Source organism: Leguminivora glycinivorella, chromosome 8 (assembly GCF_023078275.1).
Source record: "Leguminivora glycinivorella isolate SPB_JAAS2020 chromosome 8, LegGlyc_1.1, whole genome shotgun sequence".
In the NCBI taxonomy this organism is placed as follows: domain Eukaryota; kingdom Metazoa; phylum Arthropoda; class Insecta; order Lepidoptera; family Tortricidae; genus Leguminivora; species Leguminivora glycinivorella.
This window is the reverse complement of record NC_062978.1, coordinates 23,727,822-23,742,466: the sequence shown is the minus strand read 5'-3', so window position 1 is coordinate 23,742,466 and position 14,645 is coordinate 23,727,822. Positions and strand designations below refer to the sequence as shown.

At 37.2% G+C, this 14,645-nt stretch overlaps 1 protein-coding gene across 1 annotated transcript in view; it reads left to right on the top strand.

The window, feature by feature from the left end:
* LOC125229131 (uncharacterized protein K02A2.6-like) overlaps window positions 1-12,868 on the top strand; it is a 49,532-nt gene extending 36,664 nt beyond the window's left edge. Inside the window, exons 3-4 of the mRNA XM_048133911.1 lie at window positions 11,507-11,653; window positions 12,801-12,868. Of these exons, the coding sequence (XP_047989868.1) occupies window positions 11,507-11,653; window positions 12,801-12,868 (215 nt within the window). The remainder of the gene's footprint in view (window positions 1-11,506; window positions 11,654-12,800) is intronic.
* Window positions 12,869-14,645: the final 1,777 nt, after the last annotated feature.

Below are 14,645 nucleotides of genomic sequence, written 5' to 3'. Positions count from 1 at the left end.
TAATAGCAGGATAATCTATCGCGGTTTCATTACGCTGCGACTGCGATTAATCGCGCGACAAACGCCGCTTTGTGTCACGGTACGAGATATTGTCGCTTCCTAAGGTTTATAATCAAACGCTTATAACTTACGACGGGATTCTGACTTGGTTTATACAATTAACAATTTTACTCAATACGGGAAACAACATAGTAAGTAGGTACATATTAAAGAGGATCGAGTATTATAGAGTTACCGTCGAAGTAAAATGTGTAATCACAGTACATAGACTGCCATTTCTTGACAGAGGCTTAAAACTTTTGAACCTCAGTTTTGACAATTTGGCCCATATTCTTAGCTTGATATGTGTTTAAATGTCAAATATTAATATTAGCGCCGTCTAGCCGAGCGTCCCTCAAAGGTGTAATGCCATCTAGGTCACCATACCTTTTTCTCTGTTTGTCTGTCTATCTGTCTGTCTGTCTCTCTGTGTGTGTGTGTGTCTGTCTATGGCATCGTAGCTCCCGAACGGATAAACCGATTTAGATTTAGTTTCTTTTGTTTGAAAGCTGTGTGGGAGTGTTCTTAGCCTTTCATGAAAATCGGTCCACTATGTCGCGCGGTCGGAGGTTTTTTCAAAATTTTAATTTTGTAGTTAGCTAACACAATAACTTTAATTGTGTTGCAAAAAAACAATTTTCCCCTCGGAAACACGTGTTTTGTCCTTTAATACAAGTGAGTAAAAACGCATTTTATCCACTAGTGAGTAAAGTAATTTGACCTTGAATAAAGTCAAATTAACTGCTTTAAAATTGATAAAAGTAGTTGAATCTAGTAATAAAGATGATTTACCACCTGTGAAACTACTGGAAGCAGTGATAAACGCAGTTTTTGCGTTGTAGTTTCCTCGCTATAGTGAGGGGAAAAGTTTTGTGTTACACTCGGGTGCAAATGTATTTTACTTCTCGTGTGTTAAAAAACTCGCAAGTTCAGGATTCTATTCTCAAACCACTCGCTTCGCTCGTGGTTCAACTATATAGTCCTTTCACTTGCTCATTTTTCAATACCACACTCGGCGTTAAAATACAACTTTGCCCCCTTGTATAACAAATAACTATTTCATTTCAGTTTCCAAAGAATTAAAACCCTTTACAATTTGGTGTGGTATAAAAATCAAACGTTTTTGAAATTGTACTGCAACAAAAAGTTCCAGGTTCCAACAAAAACTTCCAATGCAGAGGTGGCCAACCGTTTTTATTACAGAGAGGAAACATTTCCTAACCGAGTGTGAAAAAACTAAATCTATGCAAAAATTCGTTGGAACCTCGTTTGCTCTGTTAACAGTTAGTTGGTCGGAGTTTGATTAAAAAAAAAAAACATGTTTCGGAATGGAAAATGTTGCGTGTACGGTACGGTAGAAAGCGCATTTTGTAACTGTATCTTTTGTAACAATGTAAAACATAGTAGGTACTTTAAATTACCTGAATTTTCATCAAATATAAAAAGTACACACTCACACTTAAATAGATTTCATACTCACCAGGCAAGTATATGAAAATATACGTATAAAAACATTGACCGGCATATAGACGTCCGTGATTACTTTTTGATTTTTATTGAGGTCCCGATATTTCGACGCAGTTGCATGGAAAATCATCTTACCTCTATTTCCGTGAACATGATGCATGCATTAATGTAGGGAACAAATCAAATTATTTTATTAAACATTAAATAAAATTATTTGATGTGTTCCCTACATCGATAGATGGCAGCACCATCTCTCTCGCTATATCGTAATCCTGCAAAAGGATTCATATAAAATCAAATCAAATTGCTCGTCCTTAGAGTTGGTCAAAGGCGCCCAGCCTTCAGAGATAAGATACACTAGAGAAATTTCGACGGGTACCTCGGCGGTCGGGGTGGTGTAACGGTTTTAGCACGTCAGCCGCGTTAGCTGGAGACCCGGGTGCGATTCCCGGCTTCGCCACCAGTGGGCTTGATCGCTTTTTCTTTAGTGTATGGTATCTATTTCAGTTTATGTTGCATGCATCTACGCGCCATGTTGCGGACTTTCATAAGAACAATTTTTTTCATACTAAACTAGGATACGCTTCGGAGAGAGCGCTGAGGAACTGTACAACCTTGTTCCTCCGTCCCCATTTCACCATAGGACCACCAGACAATCGGCAATGCGGCATCGCTTCACGGTTAGTATTCCAAAAATACGCACTAAGCGTTTCGCTTCAACATTTATTTTGCGAACCGCCAAGGAGTGGAATGCCTGGCCTGAGTATAAATAATACAATCCAGGCCTCTTTAAAGCAAGAGTAAATAGGTATCTCATAGGTAAGCGTGCTCCACCGTAGACCGCATCATCACTTACCATCAGGTGTGATCGTGGTCAAACGTCTACCAATTCATACAAAAAAAAAACTTTACCGTTACCCATACATCATAATAACAGCGCCCTCTTGACAATAGTCATATATTTCTGGTCAGGTTTCATAGATATTTGTTAGCGTCTTGACCGCTCCAATAGATATTAAAATCTTTGATGTAGCCTGTCCTATAAATCCTTACCAAATTAATTTCTCGCTACAAGAAGCTAAATGACAAGGAATCCTTAACTTTAATTATTGTCGAAATTCTCAAAGATTCACTGATCATGTCATTCCGATCATTTCAGAATCTAAACGGACAAGAAAAAGGTAATAAGTACCAGTAAGATTAACCAGTCAATAATGGACTTTACAGCTGTATGATAAGGTTTAAAAGTCAGGTGACATTGTGGATACTCAATTCCTGTACATATTTTTATTGAGAGAATATTAAAGCCGCTTGCCGATTACTTCGGTTTCCAGCTACTTCCAATTTTATGTATAAGACATCTGTCATTCTCACACTAACACACTTACCAGCCGGCGTATGCCAATTTTATCACTTATCCACGTGGATAAAGCATCCGTCACGCTTTAGCAAGTATGTCAGTGTGAGAGTGACAGATGTCTTATCCACGTGGATAAGTGATAAAATTGGCAGCATGATACGCCGGCAGAGCGTGACGGATGCTTTATCCACGTAGATGCGAGTGATAAAATTGGAAGTATAATTGCAGGGCTGCTACGTTTTTGAGGCACTAATACAGTCAGTATTCGTCAGGTACTGCGGTCTTCTTTTTCTCTTGTGGATAACTGGAAGACTGTAGAGGCCCAAAATGTATCGCTCTGTCTGTCGCGTCACGGAGATCTTGGGTACCAATTAAGCCTGCCAACTCTGTAAAAGGCTACGAATGGCCTATCCGAAAACTTTTCAACCTCGTCTTCTGGCAAACTTTTTCATCAGCAGAAACACAACACCATGAGTAGGTTCCGCTGTAATAGGGAACTTGACTGTACTTAAAATAAAATATTTTGTACCATGCACGAAATAAAACATCAGATAAATATAAGAAAAATGTTAAAAGTTATTTTTAAATCCAATTTCTATTTAATAAGTCAGGTAGAAATATATAAAGTAACTGAGTTGACCGTGACGTCACTCGATTCGATTTCATATTCATTCCATATTAGCAAGACGTTAAAATTCGTTTTGACAGTTCTTAAAAAGAAGCTGATTTGATTAGGAGGCAAGTAGCCTATTTATTTTGCTGGAGTCGCCAACTCGCTTAGCTTTGCGAACACTGGGTCCATTCCATAGTTTGCTGCGCTGCGCCCCGGCGAAATCCATCGCGGGAGTTATGAATAAATTACGTTCACCTTTATTCCTCTTTATTGTTTGCGAGTTTTCTGATGTGAATGGATAAATACTTGTTTATCGTACCATGGTGACGTCAAAAGAGAACTCACCCATTTCACCCAAGCTCAAGTGGTATTATTGAATTATTACCTACAACACAATGCTTGAGTTTACCGTGGGATTTAGTCAATTTTGTCTAAATAATAATTATTGTTGTCTCTCATAATTTTGGATGAGATAAGTCTGTTTGGTGTTATTGGAAAGATAAGTCAAAACAAAAGGCTACTTGACTTGCCTACTATAGTCAAATCAGCTTCTTTTTAAGAACTGTCAAAACGAATTTTAACGTCTGCCTAATATGGAATTAATATGAAATCGAATTGAGTGACCTCACGGTCGACTCAGTTACTTTGTATATTTCTACCTGACTAATTAAATAGAAATTGTATATAAAAATAACTTCTATTCTTGTTTTTCTTATATTTATCTGATGCTTTATATTGTGCTTGGTATAAAATATTTTATTTTAAGTATATAATAGTCAAGTTCCCTAATTTCCCTAAGAAATAAATAATTTATTGCAGAAAACAAAATAGCATATTGGACATTACCTACAGATCAATCGAGGCCTAAGCAGACCAAAAACAAGATGGCGAGAAACATAATACTTATTCATTTTGAGGTGACTGCCATAACATAGCGGGAAATAGTTTAGCTCTTGAAATGAAATGAAATGAAATGAAATGATTTATTTGCCATTAAATGTGGTATACAATGGTGTTAAATATATAATATAAGGAAAAAAACTGTAAGCAAGGGAAGTATATCCACCTGGTGCATCAAAATATTCAATGTATTAGAGGTAAAGATTTACAAATTGAACTTTTTATGAAGGATTTTTATATAGATATTTTATGTATTACTGAACACTGGTTAAAAAATAATGAATTAATGCCTCAATTTATTAATCACCAGGTAGGAAGTTCGTTCACCAGGCATAGTTCCATACATGGTGGGTCGTTAATTATAATAAATAATCAGTTAAAATTTAAGGAACGCAAGGATATTGTGTCCATGTCTGTTGAACGGACTATAGAACTAAGTGCAGTAGAATTGGAGCAATTTATTGTTGTGTGCGTGTATAGGCCGCCATTAAGTAATTTTGAATTATATGAAAGCATAATGGAATCTGTGCTACTGAAAATATCGCCTTCCAGCAAGAAATTACTTATTTGCGGCGACTTTAATGTAAATATTTTAGAAAATTCGACATTAAGTTGTAGGCTGTTGAATTTTTCAAATCATGTAATCTGAACCACATTTTTATGGAGCCTACTAGAGTGACTGCTACTAGTGCAACCTGTATAGATAATATTTTCACAGATATTTTTCCTATTACAAAAAATGTAATCAGCAATTTAGAGTCCGACCATTTAGGTCAATTAATGGTATTTGAAGCTGCTAGGAAAAATACCTTGAAAAAACAGATAACTTTTGTACCAGTAACCTCGGACCGCGTGGAAAGAATGAAACAGAGTTTAGTTCAGGCGCTACCCGTTCTGTCTCCAAACATGAGTCCTAATGATATGTATAATTCATTCTTTCACACATATTATATGGAAAATTATAATACGATATTTACAACAAAAACGGTCACGGTTAGTGATGCATCAGTTTTTAGTGAGTGGGCAACTGCAGAGTTACATCAACGAAGACGTGCATTGTATGCCTTGTATGAGGAACGGCGGTTTAATACGAGTGATGAATTTAAAGAACATGTCAAACAATTTTCGAAACAGTTTAAATTAGATTGTCATACCGCTAAACGTAATTATTTAAGCAAGAAAATTAAAAGTAGTTCCGATATAATTAAAGCAACGTGGAAAGTAATTAACGTGGAGACTGGTCGATCAAAGCAAAGAACAAATGAACTGAAATTAAAAATTGATGGCAAAATTGTAGATTCCAATTTAGAAGTAGCAACAGAATTTGAAAAGTTCTTCACTGATATACCAGTTTCCACAACTAGGCACTTAAATTCATCACCTGCATCTGCCGTTACATTGTTAGAAGATAATGTCACAGAATGTAGTAGAGACCTTGTATTTGAACATGTTAGTACCTCAGATATAATTAAGGCATTTCAATCAATTAATGTTAAAAAAACTTGTGACCTTTGGGGAGTCTCTGTCCATGGTGTTAAATCTTTAATAGAAATTGTAGCGCCTGACTTGGTAGTTATCTTTAATAACAGTGTTGATTGTGGTGAGTTTCCTGATCTTATGAAACACAGTAAAGTCATTCCATTATTTAAATCTGGTAGCACATCCGACCCCACTAATTTTAGACCGATATCAGTGTTACCGACATTCAGCAAAATTTTTGAAAAGTTAGTGTTATTTCAGCTATTGCAACATTTTAACATCAATAATCTAATGCACAATAAACAATTTGGTTTTACACGGGGTCGCTCAACAACCGACGCTGGTGTTGAGCTAATCAAACAGATTTTCGATGCCTGGGAGGAGTCACAGGATGCCTTGGGTATCTTCTGTGATTTATCTAAGGCTTTCGATTGCGTCTGTCATGAAACACTGATCAGGAAATTGCACTACTATGGAGTGAGAGGATCGGCACTGAATTTAGTCAAATCTTACTTACACGATAGAATACAAAGGGTCGACGTGAATGGACAGCGCTCACCGGGGTCACTAGTCTCTATGGGTGTACCGCAGGGATCAATATTGGGGCCTTTCCTGTTCCTTATCTACATTAATGACCTGCCATATCTTGTAAAGACCCACCATGATATAGTATTGTTTGCAGATGATACTTCCCTTATTTTCAAAGTCAAACGTCAGCAACAAACTTGTGAAAATGTAAACAATGCTATTTCCGAAGTAGTTAATTGGTTTAGTGTTAATAACTTATTGTTAAATAAGAAAAAGACTAAATGTATTAAGTTTGTAACGAGTAATGCTAAAAATGAACAAGCAAGTGTCGTTGTGAAGGATGAGGAATTGGAACTGGTAGATAGTACAGTTTTTCTTGGCATAACTTTAGATTCTAAACTTCAGTGGGGTCCCCATATTGCTACCCTCTCGAATAGACTGAGCTCTGCAGCATTTGCAGTGAGCAAGATCCGTCAGTTAACAGACGTGGAAACAGCTCGATTAGTTTATTTTAGTTACTTTCACAGCATTATGTCATATGGTATTTTACTATGGGGCAGTGCTTCAGAGATAAATACCATATTTGTTCTGCAGAAGAGGGCTATTCGAGCAATATACAAAATGAACCATAGAGACTCACTTAGAGATAAGTTTAAGGACATTAATATAATGACAGTGCATTGTCAATATATTTATGAGAATATTATGTATGTACATAAAAACATTTGTAAATTTAAGAAAAACTGTGATGTACATAATATAAACACTAGAAATAAGCATAAGCTTGCAGTGCCCTTCACTCGGCTCCATAAAATTAAAAAATCATTCATGGGTAATTGTGTAAGATTTTATAACAAACTTCCTAATGCCATCACTGAACTGTCTTTTAATCGATTTAAACATTATGTAAAGCGTATACTGATCTCTAAAGCCTACTATAGCACACAAGACTACATGAATGATGAAACACTGTGGGATACAAGTATTGCTGAAAACCATTAATTATATAGCTTATTAATGATGATATTGATAATTCAATGTATTTTTACACAATTTTTTTGACATTTAGAATTTATTCTAGAAGTTTTTATACTAGTATTTTTTTATACAATTTAGATTGATATCATTTTATTAAATCAATGTAGTTTTAAAACAATATTGTTTATTGCACCAATAAATTGCTCTGATATTTAGAATAAGATGAATATTGTACACTGTTGACAATTTAAAAGTGCTTATTGTAAGCCTATTTGAATAAAGAATATTTTGATTGATTGATTGATTGATTAATATTAGAGCTAAACACATTTAGGCTTTAAAAAGCCATGAAAATTGTGATATTCTAAGTCTAAGTTTAAATCCAAAATAAAACCTAGGAATTTTGTGGTATCACATTCTACGAGCCTCTAGCTGTCCATCTTTTTAGCAGTATGACGCAATGAAGACAAATGTAGCATAGAAGATGTTGGGGCAATGCTAAATCTGTAAATCTACACAAATCAATGCCAATACCAGGACTTGGGCTTGCAACCTGGATTTATATGGATTACCTAGATTTAGTCCTCCCAAGGGTGTCGTAAAAGTCGACAGTGGGTTTTAGGTGCAATTGTGTTGTGAGCATAGGAATTGGTCACTGCAATATAACAATTTTTGGGAATACAGGCGTGTGCTTATGTGCGAAATGTCATTTGATATTAAATTTGCCAGTCGCTTTTCGGTGAAGGAAAACATCGTGAGAAAACCGGACTAATTCCAATAAGGTCTAGTTTACCCTTCGGGTCGGAAGGTCAGATGGCAGTCGCTTAAAACTAAAAACTAGTGCCTACGCCAAATCTTGGCATTAGTTGTCAAAGCCGACCCCAGGCTCCCATGAGCCGTGGCAAACGTGGCGCCCACCCGGTTCTTAGGGACACCACAGAATACGCAAGTAGCCCATTAAGTTTCTTATATATCTAAATACTGAGCTTGAAAAACAGAAAGCCGTCGGATTCGGCAAGAAACGCCGAAAAAGTAAGGCGCTCCGATTTATCGTAGCAGCAACGGTTATCAATGGGGCTGGAACACGCAACTTACTTTATGTGTGTAAGTAATGGAAGAAACACGCGAGTCAAATGTACTGTAGATGTAAATTCAACGTGAAATTTATGAAAGAACCTAAAACATATCTAGGTCTCTCATTAATCATTAAGCATAAATAATATCATACGGTATAAAAGCGGTAGTGACCTAGTGGAAATAACGGCCGAATTTCAATCCGGAAGTCGCGAAATCAAATCCTGGCTCGTATCTATAGTATTTTGGAGCTTCCGTGCAAAATGTGATTTTATATTTACCAATAGTTTTTCTGCATAATAATATACATCTGCGAAAAAATTCAAAGTCCGCATTGAGCTAGCGTGGGGACTATTGCGCGAGCCCTCTCGTGCTTGAAACGTGTATTATTAAATTATATTAGTATAAAGTTACTATGCACATTAAGACATTAATAAATAAAAAATAAATAAATAAATATAATAGGAAATTGTTACACAGATTGACTGAGTACCACGGTAAGCTCAAGAAGGCTTGTGTTGCAGGTACTCAGACAACGATATATATAATATATAAATACTTATATACATAGAAAACATCCATGACTCAGGAACAAATATCTGTGCTCATCACACAAATAAATGCCCTTACCGGGATTCGAACCCGGGACCGCGGCGTAGCAGGCAAGGTCACTACCGACTGCGCCAGACCGGTCGTCGATTCGTCGGTCGATTAATGAAAGTAACTTTTTGAAATAGCTCGCAAAATTACCAGATCGAAATTAAATTATCTTCAAAACAGAGAATAGTCATTTCATTCAGAACAGGGAGCAAAGTCATTTCATTCAGAGTTGCGTTGACAAGCGAAGGTAATCGCTTACTATCGCGAAATTTTTTGCTTATTTTCTCCCTATATCATGAAAAAACAAAGGAATCTGACAAAGTCGATCTCAATTTCAAACCAAAATATATTTTCAGAGTTACTATATAAGTATGCAGCAGGCCGCGCGTCGATATTTCTGTGTAACATCTTACACCCTACTATTTTTTGGCTTTACGCCTTCCGTATATTCGTCAAAAGGGTATCGCTCAGGAACATCCTATAGGGCACAGCTATTACACTAAGTCGGTGGCTACAGGTAAGCTATCTGTGCCTAGAATTCATAATTATTTTGGTGACAGATCGCTAAAAAAGCGTATTCCATATCTGCTCAATAGCTTACCTGAAGCCATCCGAAGTGAAAAGCACCCAAACAAATTTAAAACTATGCTAAAAAAACATTTCCTATATATATTACAATTATCCTCTTTGCTTCGTCTTCTAGATTATAAATAAACACAATGTAGTTTCACGCAATGCTGGCCTGTAACACTGAATTTGAGAGAATAGAAAAAAGAAATATTCAAAAGCGTATTGACATATGACATTTCCATCATTCACAAATTTTCAGTGCTAAACGTAACACTTTTTTCTCTCTTTAAAAGCTTTTTTTCAGCGTAAAATTAATTTTATACCTATAAGTATGGGGTAATATAAACCAAAAGGATCGGCAACCCGAGTATCCACTGCATAACATAATGGAACTTAAATAAGAATAGAACAATATCACAAATTTATACAATCTCCAATCAACGTAAAAGGTCAGTCTTTTTATATTTCAGCAATAAACATCTATTTCAGCAACAAATACACTAGCTACAATGTATTAATAATAAAATATATGAAATCTTATGCTTGGATGAAATTGGAATAAGTGCAAAAGTATACAATTCTCACGTACACGGTCAGCACTGCGGGCAGCTTATGGGGCTGTCACTTTGCTTACTAGCGTGGTTAAATATGCCTGGATGTAATTGAAATTACAAAAATATACATTTTGACATGGCTCACGTGCATTGTCGGCACTGCGGGCAGCTTTTGGGGCTGTCACTTTGCCTACTAACGTGAATTTAATACTATGCCTGGAAGAAACTTAATAACATGACAAATATCTGCAGTTTGACAGTTTCTCACGTGTATGGTTCGTAATGCGGGCTGCTTCTGGGGCAGTCACTTTACGTTCTGACGTGAACCCATACGAGCACTGCGGGCAACCTGTGGGGTTGTCACTTTGCCGTCAAAGCCTGTTGCCGTTATGAAACCCTCTCATCAGCTGCATAAAAGTCATCTATGTCATGATCTATCGATATAATACTTACAGGCGACTTGCGCGGCGATGTTTACTCGATAAGGGATGAGGATACTAATCAGCTTGAAACCATAAGAACGACCTTTCATTTGCCAGAACAATCAATGAGCCCCACTAATCCGCCGGCCCGTCCATCATCGGAACTGTCCCCACCGGCAACTCCAGGCATACCACTGCAGACATCCGAAGCACCTACACAAGCAATTGAGCAACAAAAAAAAAAAAAAAACAACGGCCACCGCCTCTGCACCAGATGTTCCTGTACGCGATACACCGGAAGTAACTTTGCTACAAGGAGATGAGACTCTAGACAACACTCTTCTATAAATACTGGGTGAGGATCCGACACTAATCCAGCAATATGGAAAAGAAATTCAAACCGATTGGACAAAGCGTCTACAGTACATTGCGACTAATGGCTTGACCACGGAAGCTCGCAAGGAACTATGTGACAGACACTTACCTCCTATAAACTGCATTTTGATTGACGCTCCAGAACTTAATCCGCAATTAATAGCTGCGGTCTCGGATGCAACAGTTCAGCGAGACAAAGGTATACAATTAAAACAAAAACAAATTGGACGAGCAATATCATTCGTTGGTGAGGCTCTCAGTACTTTAAAGTAGACAAGACCAGATATAAAACTTCAAATGGATGCCTGCCGTTTACTTTGTGATAACCAAAGCCTAGACTCAATCACACGACGAAACGTTATCCTCTACAAAATAAAAAAGATATGAAAGTACAAATACAAAGACGAACATAGATAAATTCCTATTTGGTCCGGAAATTTCCGAAACATGTAGGACTGCAAAATCCATATCTAAGTCGGGAGCCGACCTGAAATTACCCATGTCATATAACAAAAACTTTGACCCTAAACATAATTTAATCTGGAAGGCTTCTCCTCCAAGTCACAGGCATCAGGGGATCCAGAAGAGCAGGGAGCCTGCCTCTTCCAGGAGTCAGCACGCGAGCAGCTCGCGCACATCGCGTCGAGCGTCCCTCCACAGGTACCTACTTGCTTCGCCGCTAGCTGGAACACCGGTGAGTCACACAGGGAGACTGTCCCATTTCTATTATCAATGGTCACTGCCGACACGAGATCCAGTGACGTTATCATGGATAGCCGGATACTAGATAATTACACAACGCCCGGTGGTGCAAGTTCACCCTCCCAAAGAAAGAACCTTTCCTATTAATGAAAAGCTTCTATTTTTGAATGTAAACCATGTACTTAGTGGACAATATTTATCACCTATATTTTTAATCCCAAAACCAAATGGTAAACATAGATTTATCCTTAATCTTAAAAACTTTAACAAATTCATTAGCACAGAACATTTTAAACTGGAGGATTTAAGGACTGCCTTAAAACTGTTTTCTGAGAGATGTTTCATGAGTACTCTAGACCTTAAAGACGCTTATTTTTAATGTAAATGAAATTCACGAAAATATCTCCGATTTAAATTTAATACAAAATTGTATAAATTTAACACTTTCGAAACCGGGCTCTACGCGGCGCTACGACATTTTCGCTACATACGGGGAAACCCATGTAATCGGCTACGCTTCTACGAGCGGTGTGCCCGACAGTCGGGTTCTTGGTAGCGAAAGTGTTAATGTATTACCATTTCGCCTTAGTACTGCTCCATTTGTATTCACCAAAATAATGAATCCAGTCACGAAATTGCTTAGAACTTGTGGTTACATATCCTCTGTGTATTTAGATGATTTTCTCTTAATAGGACGAACATATAATACTTGTTTGGAAAATATTTTAGCTACAAAACAACTTTTAACATCTTTAAGATTCATTATAAACGAGGAGAAGAGTAACATGAGACCCAGTACTATTAAGTGTAACTGTTTAGATTATATAATAGACACTAAACATTTCCAAGCCACTTTGCCTGATGACAAAATCATAAAATTAAGAAATAATTAAATCTTTATATTGATTTTGCTCGTTTAATCGGCTTGCTTTACGTGTCCTGCGGTAGAGTACAGTCTCTCTTTATGTTTAAGAATTCGAAGGACAAAAATATCTCAGCTCAATGAACGATCCCGATGACTTTGAAAGATATATGAATATTCCTCAGTCACTAAAAGCAGACTTTCATTGGTGGTGTCGCGCCATAACCAAACCTAAAAACAAAATTAAATATGACGCCTACTGCTTGGAAATTTTTAGTGACGCCTCTACTTCGGGATGGGGAGCTGCATGTGGAGAGGAAACTGCAGGTGGTCCTTGGTCCATAGAAGAAAACCACAACCATATTAACTTTCTAGAAATATTGGCAGCCTTTTATGGCTTACAAACCTTTGCTAAAGGTATGTCAAACCGCCAAATCTTACTTCGTATTGTTAACATGACAGCAATTTCTTATATTAATCGAATGGGTGGTATGCAGTTTCCTCACCTCAACCAAGTAACAAAGAATGGTGTGAGACACGGAATATTTCAAATCCTCGGAGAACACTTTAGCAGACGTGGAATCGTGTCGCTCTCACTCAGATTTCGAATGGGAACTAAACAATTTCAGTTTCAATACGATTATCAAGACATTTGGTATACCGGAAATAGACCTCCTTGCCAGTTATTTAAACAAAAAATGTCTTGCATACGTGTCTTGGTACAAGGATCCACAAGCATTTAACATAAATGCATTCACCATTCCAATGGAGTAAATTCTTCTTTTACGTGTACCCCACTTTTACGATGATTCTAAAAAGGACAAGAAATCATAAGAGACGAGGCTACAGGTATAATGGTAATCCTTTTATATTTTGGACCTAACAGCGACTTGATCATATCTAATTTCCAACGATCGCAGCGTACACTACCGAGTTACCGTAGTTACCGGAATCTTGTCCGGGAGTCGCTACTAAGACGGGACCCCCCCCGTCATCCATCAATATAATGGTTGCCTCCCTATATGATAATTTTCTAAAATCAATACGAAAACTCTTGCTTAAAGAAATGGTACAGTTTCTGCACTATCAATAACTTAGATTTATTTACTTCCTCAAAAACGGATTTTTTTTTCTGATTAGCAAAAATGCTACGCTACAGGACGGGGGGGGGGGGCGTATGCTACGGGTCCCATTGACCTTAGCAGTGGAAAATTTCGCTGGCTTGGTTGAAGTCTTGGTTGCTCAGTTGGCAGAGCGCTGGAGTATCGATCCAGAGGCCGTGAGTTCAGGCCTCACCCAAGGCAGACATTTTTCCACTGTTAAATACCTATATTAATTTTTCTTACTCAGTTGTATGAAGCTAACGCTCAATATGATACTTTAAACAGCTGTAGGTCCGCTCTGTCCCTGATTTTAGGCGCACATATCGGCAGCGATGATCGAATTAAACGCTGCTTTAAAGGCGTTTATAAAATACGCCCGCCTTTACCGAAATATAATCAAACATGAAACACTTCATTAGTACTAGATAATCTAGCATCCTGGTTCCCCAATCAAAATCTTCAATTAGATCAAGAACTAGAAACTCGTCACTTTGCTTACGCTCACAGAGACCAAACTTTGGCTAAACTTCTTCTAAATAATGTTACATTTCATACTAATGAAATCACTATTAATATTCCAGACCTCATTAAAACCTCCAGACCGGGCGCAGCCCAACCTATGTTAACTTTGCCAAATTGTTACGTGCCAACCACGATTCTCTTTTAATAAATCTTAAAGATTGTGACTTTCAACAGAAAATAAATAATTGTCTGAAGACTGTAGTAGAATGGCTCAGTTCAATTAACCTAAATGTTAATACAAGTAAAACTAAAGTCATGCAGTTTAGGAACTACAAAACCAATCCACTGAACATCAATATTGAATACGAGGACACCATAATACAAGATGTAGATAGTACTAATTTTCTAGGCGTCTCCATAGACCCACATTTAAATTGGAAATCTCACGTGGAAAAAATTAATAAAAGAATTTCCAGTCAGTGCTATGCCTTGTCCATTCTATCGAATTCATGTTCAGTGGATATAGTAAAAAACGCGTACTATGGAAATGTGTATCC